This window comes from Saimiri boliviensis, chromosome 12 (assembly GCF_048565385.1).
Source record: "Saimiri boliviensis isolate mSaiBol1 chromosome 12, mSaiBol1.pri, whole genome shotgun sequence".
Classification (NCBI taxonomy): domain Eukaryota; kingdom Metazoa; phylum Chordata; class Mammalia; order Primates; family Cebidae; genus Saimiri; species Saimiri boliviensis.
The window spans coordinates 21,053,337-21,068,867 of NC_133460.1; the positions used below are offsets into that span (position 1 = coordinate 21,053,337).

At 53.2% G+C, this 15,531-nt stretch overlaps 1 protein-coding gene across 1 annotated transcript; it reads right to left on the reverse strand.

Annotated features, from left to right (window-relative positions):
• On the reverse strand, positions 1 to 14,159 carry TBC1D10B (TBC1 domain family member 10B). Its single transcript, XM_003930079.4, has 9 exons — positions 12,933 to 14,159; positions 9,636 to 9,735; positions 9,240 to 9,347; positions 9,033 to 9,139; positions 2,659 to 2,773; positions 2,474 to 2,539; positions 2,110 to 2,299; positions 1,603 to 1,757; positions 1 to 1,513 (listed from the first exon to the last, which is right to left on the reverse strand). Exons 1-9 carry the CDS (start codon positions 13,835 to 13,837, stop codon positions 848 to 850), a joined length of 2,412 nt encoding a protein of 803 aa, XP_003930128.1. The 5' UTR covers positions 13,838 to 14,159; the 3' UTR covers positions 1 to 847.
• Positions 14,160 to 15,531: the final 1,372 nt, after the last annotated feature.

Here is a 15,531-nt window from a genome sequence, read left to right on the forward strand (position 1 = left end):
CCAGGTACGACAGCAGGTTCTTTTCCGATTCCTCAAAGCGCTGCATGGGGTGGGGGCAGAGACAGAAGAGAATGTAAACATTGGGTTCCACCCCCTGGAGCTCAAGGGAAGACCCTTACCCAGATAGGGAGTAACTGGAGGGGCAGAAGGGAACAAGGTGAAAGGCAGGGGTCCTGACGAGACAAAGCAGGAGGGCCTGAGAACAGAGCAAGGTGGGTTTGGAGGGAGCACACAGCAGGGTGCAGGAAGGGAAATGGGAGACATTTCCTATTCCAGTGCATGTCCCCTTAAATAAACGGTACAGGAGCATTATGGAAGGAGAACCAAAGGACAGAAGACAAGCGAGACCCCCACTCCCCAACCCGGGGCCAACCCCATCCTCTGTACATAATTACAACACAAAGAGGTCCAGAAGGAGAGCCCTGGCCAGGAAGTGAGGAAGACAGGCAGGGCTGAAGACGGGGAAAAGGAAGCCAGCTCCACCTCATAAGGGGAGCCATGGAGTGTAAGAATCTGAAACTGCTGACTCCCATCACCAGGAGTCACCCCTGGGATGACAACGGGCCAATCAGGACAGCACCTAGGAGGGGACCTGGAGGGAACTGGTGCAGGGGCGACAGAGACCCCAGCTGAAGTCTCATGGGAGGTGAGAAGCTCCAGACTCATTTGCAGCTGCCCATCTGTCCTGCTTGTGTAGGGATCAGCAGCTGGTGAGACGACGGGAAACCAAGCTACTTTCCCCAGTGAGGGACAGCCTGCCGAGGGGCTAGGGGGTGGCACCTCAGGCCAGGCCTGCTCTCGGCTGAGGGAAAGAAGGGGGCCATGCAGTCCAGCCCCAGGGCAGAGGTCAGAAGTAAGCGTCCTGCCGGGCCTCAGCTGCTGAGGGCCTGTCGTCGCCATCGTGGGGGCCTGGGGGCCCATCTGCCTTTCGACGCAGTGAAAGCTTCCGGCCCTGAGCCTTCTTCTCCTGCTTCTGCCGCTCCTTCTCCTGCTTCTCCCGTTCCTTCTCCTGCTTCTCTCGTTCCTTCTCCTGCTTCTCCCGCTCTTTCTCCTGCTTCTGCCGCTCCTTCTCTCGCTCCTTCTCCTGTTTCTGCCGCTCCTTCTCCCGCTCTTTCTCCTGTTTCTGCCGCTCCTTCTCCTGCTTCCGGGTCTCCTTGCTGGAACCCAAAGGGGTGCTGTTGCCAGTGGGTGAGGGAAGGGATGGATGCAGTCCCTCAGCAGTGACCATAGGCCCTGGGGCAGGCCCAGCGCTGGCCCTGCGGGTGAGGGGCGGCGGAGAGGGGGGCCCTCCAGCTGCCCGGGAGCCTCGGCTCTTGAGGCCAGGGAGGCTGAGGAGGCTGGAGGAGGGGCCCAGGGGTGGCTGTTGCCGCCGACGCTCCTCATGGATGGCCCGGGAGCCATGCAGTCGCCGTGAGGGCCGATACTGCAGCTCCCCCCGTGTTTCCCGCCACTTCTTGAGCTGGGCTGCATTCTCCCGCTCAATCAGTGCTTCTGTCACTGGCAGATTGGTCACCTGGACAGAGAGGAAGTGCATAACAGAATGGAGCTGAGGGTGGGAGCGGGCTGAGGCAGGCAGGGAGTGTGCTGAGGCCACAGGCCTACCTCATGCACCAGGAAGTCCTCCTGCATGCACTGCTGGGGCAGGTTGCGCAGCTGCTCCATGGTCTCATACATGCCTTGGCAGGAGCGCAGCTTCTCCACTGAGCCCAGCGTGTGACGCAGCAGCACCAGGGCCACCCGGAAGATGATCTTAACACCTGCAGGGGTGGAGAATAGAGAGCATGGGGGGGGTCAGACACAGCATTGCAGCCTGTCCTGATCAGGACAGACTCACAGCCTCCATCCCCATCTACTGCCAATCTCAGATGAGGAAACTGAGGCCCTAAGAAAGGAAATGAGCTGCCATCGGTCTCAGGCTCCTGGCACGAAGAGCAGGCTCTAGGTTGGTGGCATAACCGAATCAGGAGTTTCTCCAGCCCCCAGCTGCTTATGATGAAACCTCCACTCAACAAGTACCTTTAGTCCTTGGACTACCGGAAACATGACAGGATCCCTGGTAGCCACCATAGAAACCCCAGCTCCTCATGGCCTGGCGGGCCACAGAAGTACCTTCACAGAAAAACATGTCCCAGACGCGCAGCACCGATGCCCAGGGCAGGGTGCGGGCGAAGATGCACATGAACCACTCCGTCATATAGAGCACGGGGTCAATCCGCTGCCGCCGAAGGTGCCGATGTGCCAATGGGGAGGCCCGGCGCAGGAGCGCAAAAAAGATCTCTCCATCCAGCTGAATGGCCTCCTGCAGGTGGAACGAGCCATGAGAAGAGGGCCAAGTCACCTGTGTCCCCCTCAGGAGAACTGGCCCTGTGGGCAGAGGCCCAGAAGGCCGCGGTGGGGCAAGGCAGGCAGGGACCTTCCTGCAGCCTGGAGGAAATGCCACAGCCCCGGATGCACCCAGCCTCCAAACACTCACCAGCCCTGCGCTGTAGTAGCCTGGGAGGTACTTGTCGCAGATCTGCACCAGGCACCAAAAGGCTTGCTGAGAAGAGCAAGAACAAGAGGAGAGGTGGGGCCTGAGAAGCAGGGAGCAGGGAGCTCCCATCACCACTGCAAGCCAAGATCCTCCCACCCCTCCCAGCCCAGGACCACAATGCTGACCTCAGCAGGCATGTGCATGAGCAGGACCGCGGCCACGGGGGCCTGGGCCTGGCAGTAGCCCTCGTCAGGCCGGTAGATGGTGTAGGCCTTCAGGATTCGGTACAGGTCCTGTTGCCTGTGGGGGGTGGGAAAGATGGTGAGGGAAGTCGCAGGGGCCAAGAGCTCTCACCCCAAACCCAGTTCCAGATTCATCCCAGAGCTTTACCACCAGGCTCCTCCATCCACCTGCCCAGGCTTGCTGAGTGAGCACTCCAGGCCCCGGGGCTCCGCCTTTGGCTGCACACTCCACATGCTCCCTGCCATCCCAGCAATGGCTGCGCCCTCACCCTCCTTCCTCTGCCACATCCCAGAAACCTTCAAGGTCATTTTCTCCAGGAAGCTTTCCACAGCCACAGCATCAGCCCTCCTCTAGCACTGAAGGTCTTTGTCACCCCAAAGCAGGAGCTCCCCAGGGCAGAGCCTGCCTTATTGGTTTCACTGAATTTCACAGTTCTTGGGGAAGGGGAAGGCTTGAAAGCCAGCTGTGCCTCAGCCCTTTCTCTTATCACTGCATCCAAAATAATAAAATCTGTACCCTAAACTTGCTCCTCTTCCTTGAGGGTGTCCCGCTGCCATGTCTAGGACTTCTATTCACTCAGCTCCACATCAGAAAAGAGCTCCTGCCTCCAAGCCTAAGCAGTGCTGCACCCTGAATTCCATTCCTGCCTGCTCCCTCTCCACAGCCACTGGCAGCTCAGACCTCCATTTCTTGCCCAGAAAACAATGACCTCCCAAATCCACTCCCTGCCTCCAGTCTCACACATCCCCCTCCTGACCACTGCCTGGAATAGCTTTTCCCAAAACTCCAGGCATTCAAGTGTGATCTTTATCTGTATTTTATCTGCACTGCATATCACCCTACTATTATTTACTTGACATTTTTCCTCCACTTTGCAAAAGCATCCACGAAATGACAGGTTTGATATGGTTACTTTACCTAATGCATATTAAAATAAATACGTAACTTCCACAAGCGCCCACACCCATCACCCACCTGCCGGCTTCCATGTCCCTGCCTTCTCCCTGTTGCTATAAGTGAAGAGTCTGTGATCCTGGCAAGTACTTCCTTTCCACCTGGGCCCAGGATCCCATCCCCTCTCACCTGTACAGGGCACCACTCCAACAACCCTCCCCTCGCTCCTGCACCATCAATTCCTCTCTCTACTATGCCATTCCCACAAGCAAACCCACATGCTGTTATTTCTTTGAGTTTTAAAAAAAAAAAAAGCATCTTGGCCAGGTACAGTGGCTCATGCCTGTAATCCTAGCACTTTGGGAGGCCAAGACAGGCAGATCACCCAAGGTCAGGAGTCTGAGAGCAGCCTGGCCAACATGACAAAACCCCATCTTTACTAAAAATACAAAAACTGGCCAGGTGTGGTGGTGGGTGCTTGTGATCCCAGGTACTTGAGAGGCTAAGGCAGGAGAATAGCTTGAATCCAGGAGGCGGAGGTTGCAGTGAGCCAAGATTGCATCACTGCACTCCAGCCTGGGTGACAGAGTGAGACTGTGTATTTACAAAAAAAAAAAAAAAAAAAAAGGCTGGATGCAGTGGCTCAAGCCTGTAATCCCAGCACTTTGGGAGGCCGAGGCGGGTGGATCACAAGGTCAAAAGATCGAGACCATCCTGGTCAACATGGTGAAACTCCATCTCTACTAAAAATACAAAAAATTAGCTGGACATGGTGGCACGTGCCTGTAATCCCAGCTACTCAGGAGGCTGAGGCAGGAGAATTGCCTGAACCCAGGAGGTGGAGGTTGCGGTGAGCCGAGATCACACCATTGCACTCCAGCCTGGGTAACAAGAGCAAAACTCCGTCTCAAAAAAAAAAAATAATAATTAAAAAAAAAAAAAGTCTTGGGAGCCTGGAAGCTACGTGGTATGGAAAAAAAAAAAAAAAAGTCTCTTTACCCCTCTTCCCTCCAAATACCACAGTCTTTCTTTCCTTACCTACAGACTTGCTGTCTTCAATTTCCTTCCTCCAATTCTCCAGTCGGGGTTTCACCCACTGCTCCACACAAAACTGTTTTTAACATGGTCACTAATCCAGAGGTCAATTTTCAGGCTGGACTTTATTGGACACTTCAGCAGCATTTCACACAGCTGACCCTTGAAACCCCGTTTCACTCTGCTCCCAATCACATGCTCCTGGTCCTCCTCCTCCTCCCTCCAGCTTCTCATTATGAGCTCTTTCTCATCTTCCCATTCCCAAAATATTGGTGCCTCAGGGCTCAATCCTTGAACATTTAGCATCAATTCCTTTTATATCTACACTTGTTGCCTTGGTGACTTCATCCAGTCTCATGGGTTAGTTAATCCCTCTATAAGTTGACGACTCTTAATTTCCAATTTATCTCGTTTATAAACTTCTCCCCTGAAATCCAGGTTTGTGTACATTGTACACTGAACTTTCGTTTCCATCTAGACGTTCAATAAGCATTTTAAACTTAATGTTCCCTGCCAGGTGTGGTGGCTCATGCCTATAATCCTACCTAGCACTTTGGGAAGCTGAGGTGGGCAGATCACTTGAGGTCAGGAGTACAAGACCAGCTTGGCCAACATGGCAAAACACAATCTCTACTAAAAATACAAAAATTAGCTAGGTGTGGTGGCAGGCACCTGTAAGTCCAGCTACTCAGGAGGCTGATGCAGGAGAATTGCTTGAACCCAGGAAGCAGAAGTTGCAGTGAGCTGAGATGGTGCCACTGCATTTCACCCTGGGCAATGAGCAAAACTCCACCTCAAAAAATAATAAATAGCCTCCCAGGCACAGTGGCTCACATCTGTAATCCCAGCACTTGGGGAGGCCAAGACGGGTGGATCACGAGGGTCAGAAGTTCAAAACCAGCCTGGCCAAGATGGTGAAACCCCGTCTCTACTAAAAATACAAAAATTACCTGGGTGTGGTGGTGGGTGCCTGTTATCCCAGCTACTCAGGAGGCTGAGGCAGAGAACTGCTTGAACCCAGAAAGCAGAGACTGCAGTAAGCTGAGATCACGGCACTGCACTCCAGCCTGGGCAACAGAGTGAGACTCCATCTCAAAAAATAATAATAATAATAAACTTAACATTCCAAAACTGAACTCGTGAGATGCCCCCCACAGCTACCTTTACCTCAACTATATTAGTAAACAGCAACTCCATTCTTCTTGTTTCTCAGGCCAAAAACCTTACTCCTCTCCCTCCTCTCACGCTGCATGTCTAATACATTGGCAAATCCCTCTGACTCGACCTTCAAAATATATGCAGAATCCAACCACTTCTCCCCATACTCCCGCTGCTACCATGCTGATCTCTTAGCCCCTCCTTGATTACAGAAAGTCTCCTAAATGGACCATTTCTGTCCTTGTCTCCCTATAGTCTATTCTCAGCATGGTAGCCAGAATGACCCCTTTTTTTTTTTTTTTTTTTTTTGAGACGGAGTTTCGCTCTTGTTACCCAGGCTGGAGTGCAATGGCGCGATCTCGGCTCACCGCAACCTCCGCCTCCTGGGCTCAGGCAATTCTCCTGCCTCAGCCTCCTGAGTAGCTGGGATTACAGGCATGCACCACCACGCCCAGCTAGTTTTTTGTATTTTTAGTAGAGACGGGGTTTCACCATGTTGACCAGGATGGTCTCGATCTCTTGACCTCATGATCCACCCGCCTCAGCCTCCCAAAGTGCTGGGATTACAGGCTTGAGCCACCGCGCCTGGCTAGAATGACCCTTTTAAAACCTAAGTAGCAAAAAAAAAAAAAAACCTAAGTAGCCGGGCGTGGTGGCTCAAGCCTGTAATCCCAGCACTTTGGGAGGCCGAGGCGGGTGGATCACGAGGTCAAGAGATCGAGACAATCCTGGTCAACATGGTGAAACCCCATCTCTACTAAAAATACAAAAAATTAGCTGGGTATGGTGGCGCGTGCCTGTAATCCCAGCTACTCAGGAGGCTGAGGCAGGAGAATTGCCTGAACCCAGGAGGCGGAGGTTGCGGTGAGCCGAGATCGCGCCATTGCACTCCAGCCTGGGCAACAAGAGCGAAACTCCGTCTCAAAAAAAAAACAACAAAAAAACCTAAGTAGGAACAGCCGGGCGCGGTGGCTCACGCCTGTAATCCCAGCACTTTGGGAGGCTGAGGCGGGTGGATCACGTGGTCGAGAGATAGAGACCACCCTGGTCAACATGGTGAAACCCCGTCTCTACTAAAAACACAAAAAATTAGCTGGGCATGGTGGCCTGTGCCTGTAATCCCAGCTACTCAGGAGGCTGAGGCAGGAGAATTGCCTGAACCCAGGAGGCGGAGGTTGCGGTGAGCCCAGATCGCGCCATTGCACTCCAGCCTGGGCAACAAGAGCAAAACTCCGTCTCAAAAAAAAAAAAAAAAAAAAAAAAAACCTAAGTAGGAACAGCCGGGCGCGGTGGCTCACGTCTGTAATCCCAGCACTTTGGGAGGCTGAGGCGGGTGGATCACGTGGTCGAGAGATAGAGACCACCCTGGTCAACATGGTGAAACCTCGTCTCTACTAAAAATACAAAAAATTAGCTGGACGTGGTGGCACGTGCCTATAATCCCAGCTACTCAGGAGGAGGCTGAGGCAGGAGAATTGCTTGAACCCAGGAGGCGGAGGTTGCGGTGAGCCGAGATCGGGCCATTGCACTCCAGCCTGGGTAACAAGAGCGAAACACCGTCTCAAAAAAACAAACAAACAAACAAACAAAAAACCTAAGTAGGATCAAGTCATTTGTAATCCCATCCCCACTCACATTCTCTATTGCCCTCTTGCTTGAAACTCCTCTTTAGGGCTGGGCACAGTGACTCACACCTATAATCCCAGCACTTAAGGAGGCTGAGGCAGGCGGATCGGTTGAGCCCAAGAGTTCAAGACCAGCCTGGGCAACATGATGAAAATCCGTCTCTATCAAAAAAAAAAAAAAGTAAAAAGTAAAAATAAAAATAACTTCTTTATGCTTACCATCATTTCACATACAACATACTTTCCTTTCCCTGATTTATTGTTTGTCTCCACTAAAATATAAACACCATGAGAGGAGTTTGTGTTTTTTTTTTTGTTGTTGTTCACTGCAATTTTTGAGACTAGACAGTGCCTGGCAGATAGCAGATGCTCAATAAGTATTTGCTAAAGGATGAATTATTATTATTATTTTTAAAGATGGGGTTTCACCATATTGGTCAGGCTGGTCTTGAACTCCTGACCTCAGGTGATCTGCCCGCCTCAGTCTCCCAAAGTGCTAGGATTACAGGTGTGAGCCACCATGCCCGGCGTAGGATGAATTACTGATTTTTAAAATGTCTGGCCAGGCATGGTGGCTCATGCTTGTAATCCCAGCACTTTGGGAGGCTGAGGCAAGTGGATTACCTGAGGTCAGGACATCGAGACCAGCCCAGCCAATGTGGTGAAAACCCATCTCTACTAAAAATACAAAAATTAGCTGGGCATGGTGGTGTGCGCCTGGAATCACAGCTACTTGGGATGTTGAGGCAGGAGAATCACCTGAACCCAGGAGGCAGAGTTGCAGTGAGCCAAGATCGCGCCACTGCACTCCAGCTTGGGCAACAAGAGCAAAATTCCATCTCAAAAAAAAAAAAAAAAAAAAAGCCATCTGGCTGGGTAGAGTGGCTCACACCTGTAATCCCAGTGCTTTGGGAGGCCTAGGTGGGCACATCACTTGAGGTCAGAGATTCAAGATCAGCCTGGCCAACATGGTGAAACCCTGTCTCTACTAAAAATACAAAAATGAACTGAGCATAGTGGTGTGCGCTTGTAATCCCAGCTACTTGGGAGGCTGAGGCATAAGAATCACTTAAACCCTGGAGGTGGAGGCTTCAGTGGGCAGAGATTACGCCACTGCACCCCAGCCTGAGCAACAGAGCGAGACTGCGTCTCAAAAAAAAAAAAAAAAGTCCATCTGAGAACCCCCTAAAATCATCTTGCATACTACTAGGGAACAGTATATATTGACATCTGGAGGAAGCTTGGTCTATAGAACAAAATTCCAAATGACTTGGCACAACATTTAAGAGTCCCTGGTGATCTTTTCCATTACCCCTGGGCAGAACCCTGCCCACAATCCCACTCTAGCTCCCACCTCTCCAAAACCCAGCCCAAATGCAAGCTGTTAAAGGAGCCTGTGATGTGCCCCACACATAACCCAAGTCAAGTCTCCTTCCCAGGACAGTTCCTTTGACATGGCTTGACACTTGGTCCATTACAGATCCCTCTTCTACAAGTCCTGGAGGGCAAAAACCGCTTTCAACTCAGCCTTGTATACACCTAGATAACAGGTGGATCCTCCAGCCAGTGTTTGCTGACTGATCCCCATGGCCCAGCCACCTTACCCATGCCCCCCTCGAGCAGCAAACATCTCGTGGAAAGGGAACTGGCGGTGCAGGTCCTTCTCAATCACATCCAGCCACTTGGGGTCCCCAGGAGCCCGTTCCAGCTCCTGCAGTGGGACAGCGGGGATTATACCTCAGGATCTAGGGGAACTGATACCCCTCGCACAGACAGGGCCACATGTCCCCACACCCTGGAGCTGCACGCACCTCAAACTTTCCTGGGTTCTGCTCCAGAAGTTCCTTGCTATTAGACAGGTACTGCCAGGCCTTGGCTCTGAGAGAGGAGGGGATCCCCTTCCGGCAGCGCAGCTTCACCTAAGGCAAAGTGGCAGGTGGGGTACAGCTTCAAGGGCCAGCGTAGCCTACAAGCTTTCCCCAGAAGTCCATAGGCTCCCTGGATACTCCCCGTACATCCCATAAGCTTGGTTCCACTGTACCTGGCCTGGCCTTCTATTTTTAAAGCAACTCCCCCACAAGGCCCAAGTACCATCTATCCCCAGTGTGGTCCAGAGGGCAGATATTATCAGCTTCCAGGGCTTCCCTGGAGCACATGCCACCCCTCCCAGCTTGTACATCACCCTGCCCACCATTCAGCCCTCAAACCTTCTGGAATCGCCGTGACAGCCACTTATCCCAGTTACTGAACATCTCCAGCCATTTGAGCTCCCGCTGCCGAGCCACATCCACGGGAATGGAGCTCTCTCTGCAGGGTGGGGGGAGCACGGAAGGGGTCAGTAGCAGTAGTGTAAAACCTGCATTGCAGGGGGAACTGAGGCAAGCCACCTCCCCAGGCTCAAATGACAAACTGGATAGTCTGTGAGCTACCAAACATCAGAATGTCTGGCCACATGGCCATCCCAGGGCACACTGAAACGGTTTCCTTCCCTGATGTATCTCTATTCAGAAGTCATATTTAAATCTCACTCCCGACACATCCAAATCTGAAGAGAGAGTATGGAGTATTTTAAAGCCACATTTTGCATTAGATCTCAATCCAAGTCCTACCTTTCCCATTTATTCATTGTGTGATCTTGGGCAAATCAGTTAATTTTGCTAAGCCTCAATTTCCTCATCTGCAAGGTGGAGAGAGTAACAATATCTACCCAAAGGGGTTTGTTGAGAGTTTATACAAAATAACACGCAGCAAGGTGCCCATTAAGTAATACCTTACTATCCATAAAATAAAATACAGAGGGCTCATGCCTGTAATCAGGCACTTTGGGAGGCAGAGGCAGGAGGATCACTTGAGGCCAGGAGTTCAAAGCCAGCCTGGGCAACGTAATGAGAGTCTGTCTACAAAAATAAAAATAAAATAATAAAATATGCTGGGTGTGGTGGCTCACCCCTGTAATCCCAACACTTTCAGAGGCTGAGGCAGGCAGATCACTTGAGGTCAGGAGTTCAAGACCAGCCTGGACAACATGGTAAAACCTGTCTCTACTAAAAATACAAAAATTAGCCAGGCATGGTGGCACACTCTTGTAATCTCGGTTACTTGGAGACTGAGGCAGGAGAATCACTTGAACCCGGGAGGCAGAGGGTACAGTGAGTCAAGATTGTACCACTGCACTCCAGCCTGGGCAACAAAGGAAGACTCTGTCTCAAAAAATAATGAAATACAGAACAAATGTACTTTTCTGTCTCCTTAGACGCAACCATGTGAGTTTTGTCCTATCAAATTTTTACGATCCCTTTGGATCACCTGCAATTTACCTCTTCCTCCTTGAAATCACCCTAAGCAAATAAAGGTCTCCCTGCCCTATTTACTCACTGTTCTGTCAGAGCTTCACACTCATAGTGCCCCATCATTCTTCAGTTACTTTAGGAGCCAGTACTAGCAGGTGAGTGGAATGGAAGAAAGCTTGGGTCTTAGGAATCAAACCCACCTAAGTTCAAATTTCAGTTCTGTCTGAGACCCTGGGGAGCCTTGGCAAGGGATGACCTGAGTCCCTTCCTCAGTTATAAAAAGACACCATCACCCACATCACAAAGTTATGAGAAGACTATTGAGAAACTGCATATAAACAACTGTTCGATAGAAGAGGGCTCGTTACATGTTAGTTTCCTTTGTCCTAGAAGCTCCTTAAACAGAGAGACTATCTCTCATTAATTTCTATCACAAATCAGTTCCAAACTCTAGCAAGGGCTGGGAAGAGTGAGATACCTTCTGGCCCTCAAGGTCATGGCCTAAGAGGAGAGATAACTAATGTGGTATGGGAAATGCAATGACAAAGATGCACCAAAGAGGCATCTAATTGGAGTGGGGGCAGTGGAAATCAGGGAAGGCTTCCTGGAGGAGGGGACATCTGAGGTAAGCCATGAAGAACTGAGCAGAACTCAGCAGGCAGGTGAACAGTGTGAATATGAAGGCAAAAGGACTACAACTAGTTTAAGGGCTACAGTGCAAAGCATCCGGTGAGGAGTGGTGGAAAGGTGACCAGAGAGGCTGTGCGCAGGCTGAATAGCCTGGACTGCATCCTGTGGACAGAGTGAGCCACTGAACGATGCAAAAGTAACATGGGTTACAGTCAATCTTGCCCCAGAGGTAAAGCATTGGAAGCTGATCTTAGAGGGACAAAGCTACAAAGCAGAGGAACAGCACCTGGCACAGTGCCTGGCACACAAGAAGGACTCCCTCAAACTGAATTCAGCCCAAGTTCCTTAGGACAGTCTGCTATTGAGGAAAGAGCCACTGGTCACACTGATCCAGATTATTTGAGGGAACAATTCACTCAATTGCGCTAATTCTGTTTCTTCATCTGTAAACCAAGTCCTCATGCCTAGAAAGCACCAGGGTCAAACTTCAGTTGCTTTCCCCTAGAAGACCCTGAATGTTGGTAGCCAATCAAAGGCTTTCTGATTTGGGTTGGCTTATGAACCCTGCCTGGAAAACCCTCCCACAGGACTTACCCCCATCCCGGCACACACAGTCATGACTAAACCCTACTTACTCTCCGTGATTCAGAGAAGCTTCAGCTGATACCCTGCTCTAGGTGCTCAGGAAACCCTCTGGGTACGTCTAGGCTAAACCTGATGTTTCTATTGAAACCAACTGTTAAGTATTTGTCTTTCTCTCCAGATGATTGGCTCTTTGAAAGGACTATTTTATCCTTAATACCTGAGGCCCGACAAGGGGAGGGGGGGCAGGCGATGCTGGAGGCGGAGTGGACCTACAGGTCAAAGGGACATAGGGACAAGGGGCAGGATCCAGAGAGGGGGGAAGGAAGAAGTCAGAGGCAATCACCCCCTACCTCGGGAGTGACTCAGGCCCCGTAGGGAACTAGGAAAGAGTAAGCCGGGCTGAGGAGATGAGGAAATGGGGAAGAGGCCTCTCCCACCCCCTTTCCTTAAGACCGCCCTGTTTCATAGAGGGGTCCTGACTGCGCGGTCTCCCTTACATCAGCCAAACTTCTCCACCTGTATTCCATCCCAGGGACCCAGGGCGATGCGGGAAGGGAGGTGCCTGCACCCCTCCCAGGCTCTCCCCTTAAGAGACCAAGGGTCTCTACCAGAACCCTCGCCCAACCATCCCTCCAAAATATCCTGCCTGAAGCGGGTGTTCCCCATCAAAGAGCTGGGATGACCTCAGGTATCACCTCATTCAACCCACTTTATAGAGGAGGAAACTGAGGCACGGAAATGGAGAAGCCACTAGCTGAAGGGCACACAACCCATCAAAGGCAAGGCCTAAACCCAGACTTCCTGACCCCTGGTCTGAAACTCACTAACATGCCAATGTCAGACACCTCAGGATGCTCGAGGCACGGCAGCTCGTGCTGATCACCCCTTGGATCCTCAGAGAAGGCTGGGCTGCCAGAGTCTGGGCAAAGTGTATCGTTTCGCCCTCCCCCAACCTCTGCTTCCCCAAGGCGGTCCCGCTGGGTGCCCACTGGTACTCACAGGCTGCCCGAGTACTGGCTGCCCCCAAGGAAGCCATATTTGTCCGTCTTGCGCAGGGCCAGCCCGTTTATCTCAGAGTCTGAGCCCATGGAGCTCACATCATCCGCCAAGGACTCCAAGGTCCCAGACATGAGGCTCACGGAGTCCAAGTAGCTCAGCGTATCCGGGGCCTGCCCTCGAGGCCCAGAGATGCCAGGTCCCAGGCTGGACGTGGAGCCCAGGTCTTGAGAGTTTTCAGCAGGCTCCGGAGCTGGGGTCACGGTCACGACAGCTACCGGAGCCTCACAAGTCCCCGAGGGGCCTGTGCCAGGGCCTGAGGGGTCCTCAGGAGCCTGTCCTGCTGATGTTGATGTTGCTGCGGCAGCTCCATGCCCACCTGTCACTTGTCCTGATGCACTCCGTGCAGTCACTCCTGAAGCCACTGTGATTCCCGGCTTGGGGGCAAGCGGGGGTTTGGCGGTCAGGGCCCCAGGAGCCGTTCTGGAAGGGGTCCTGGTGGGGGTCCCTGATCCTGGGACGGGAGAGGGTCGAGCCTCCTCTGTCTTCGGAGAGTCTGCCCCTGCGGCCAGAGCCCTCAACGCCTCAGCTCCTGCCACCGCCGCCGGCTCTGGGGGTACAGGGCCGGAGGGAATCTGCGTCTTCGGGGCTTCGGGCGAGGCCTCCAGGGTCAGCACCACTACCGTGCTGCCCGTGACGGCCGGGGCCGGCACGGGGGCCGGGGCCGGAGCAGAGTTCTGGGCCGACCGCGCCTCCCCGGGGGCCACCAGGGTGACAGGGGCCGAAGTGGCCGTAGTCACTGGAGGTCCCGAAGCCACCACCCGGGAACCCCGGGGCGGCGGCGAGGGAACCGCGGGGGCGCCGTGACGGCGCGGCGGGGCCACCAGGGGCGCCGGGCCCGTCTCCATAGCCGCAGGCCGCCCCTCACATCCCCCCGCCGGGGAGGCCGCAGAAGGCGCCGCCCCTCAGGCCTCCCGGCGAGGCCAGCTGAGAAAGGGGAGAAGGCGAAGGGCGCAGCTCGGCCCGCGCCGGGGGCGGGGCGGCCGCCGAGCAAGCAGAGGCGGGGCAGAGGTCCGGGGGCGCAGTGCGCCGGGGTCTCGCTCGTGCCCTCTCACCCTCTCGCGCGCTCTCGCCGCCGCCCCCTCCCCCCCGCTTAGGGCGAGCCGCCGACCTCGCGCCTGCGCACACGCTGCCGAGCCGGCTCCGCGGCCAGCGTCTCGACGTTCCACGCCTGCGCGCGGACTGTCCCGTCGCGCTCCTTTTTTCTCCCGCCTCGTCAGAGGATTTGGACGAATAGTGGGAGAGAGGGAACTGGGCTTCTGCCAATCGTTGGAATCGTGGGCGGGGCTGGAGGCGAAAAGGGGATGGATCATCTGAAAAGAGGAAACGGAGAAGGCGGAGGGCTGTAAGACCAGTCAGAGGGTGAGGAAAGTCAGGAGGAGGTGGCGGGGGGTAGGTGGGACGAAGAAAACAACCATTAGAAGTGCAAGGGCCTGAACCTCCTGGCCAATGAATATGACTGAAGAGTGAATGACCGCGGAAGGGCGGAGGAAGAGGCAGGGGCTGTACGAGCAAGAGGCGGGGCCTGGAAGCTTTTTGACCAATAGCGACGGTAAAAAGGAAGCCAATGAAAAGGGGAGTAGGTGGAGGTCAAATTGACAGGCAAGGATCTCTAGTTGGGCGTTGACAGACAGCATCTGCAGTCAATAGAAGGAGCTGAGGACTACTTTGGGTCTCCCAAAATGGTCAGGAAGGAATGACAGCTGGGGGAGGCGGGGCAAACAGATTAATTCGCCTCCTCAGCCAATGATCGCGTTCTTCCACATTACCCACAGGTCAGGAAGATAGATATCTGTCTCAGCCAATGGGAGCATCCAAAGGGCAAAGATGCTGCCAGCAGGCGGTGCCAGCCCAGGGATAGTCGGTGACAACCGGAGACAACCCCTAGAGGAGGGTGACAGCTGGGGACAGCACGGAGAAGGGGCGGGGGCATTAGTGCAGCCCTCAGCCAATGAGTGCCGCGCTGCCCTTCTCGAGTTCTTTCGGGGTCCCTATTTTCCGTTCAATTCCTGAGCCCCCTACTCTGGTGGTCTGTGGGACCCTGAGCCCTACCACAGATCCAGTGCCCTGACCCAGTACTCTCATCCTTCACTCTAATTTTCCAATCCCGTCCCCAACTAACCCTAACACTCTAGGTCCAGCTGGCAATAGCCCGAACCCCAAAATCCTATAAGCAACTCATCTCTCTGCTTCACCCATTTCCTACGGGAATCCCAACCTCCAAATCCCTCTCCTCAGTTCCCATCTGTCTGAGCTCCTCCGCAGAACCCAGCTCCAATTCCTCAGACCTTATCCCTCTGAGTCCGCCCCCTCCATTTCTTTTAGTGAAGATCTCAAACCCCAAATCCATGAATCCTCAATACCATGAACTCCCCGTGTGTGTTACTATTCTTTTGGGGGATTCAAGACCCCAGTTCCATCAACCCCTGTCCCCTCATTGCCACATCCAACTTTGCAACTTTTTTTTTTTTTTTGCAACTTTTTTTTTTTTTTTTTTTTTTTTTTTTTTTGAGACAGTTTCACTCTGTCACCCAGGCTGGAG

Excerpts from the sequence above, each read along its gene's own strand:
- TBC1D10B (XM_003930079.4), bottom strand. The coding sequence starts at position 13,837 with ATGGAGACGGGCCCGGCGCCCCTGGTGGCCCCGCCGCGCCGTCACGGC. Across the intron at positions 9,348-9,635 it reads TGTCACGGCGATTCCAGAAG|GTGAAGCTGCGCTGCCGGAA; the intron begins GTTTGAGGGCTG and ends ACTTTGCCTTAG. Across the intron at positions 9,140-9,239 it reads AGAACCCAGGAAAGTTTGAG|GAGCTGGAACGGGCTCCTGG; the intron begins GTGCGTGCAGCT and ends GTCCCACTGCAG.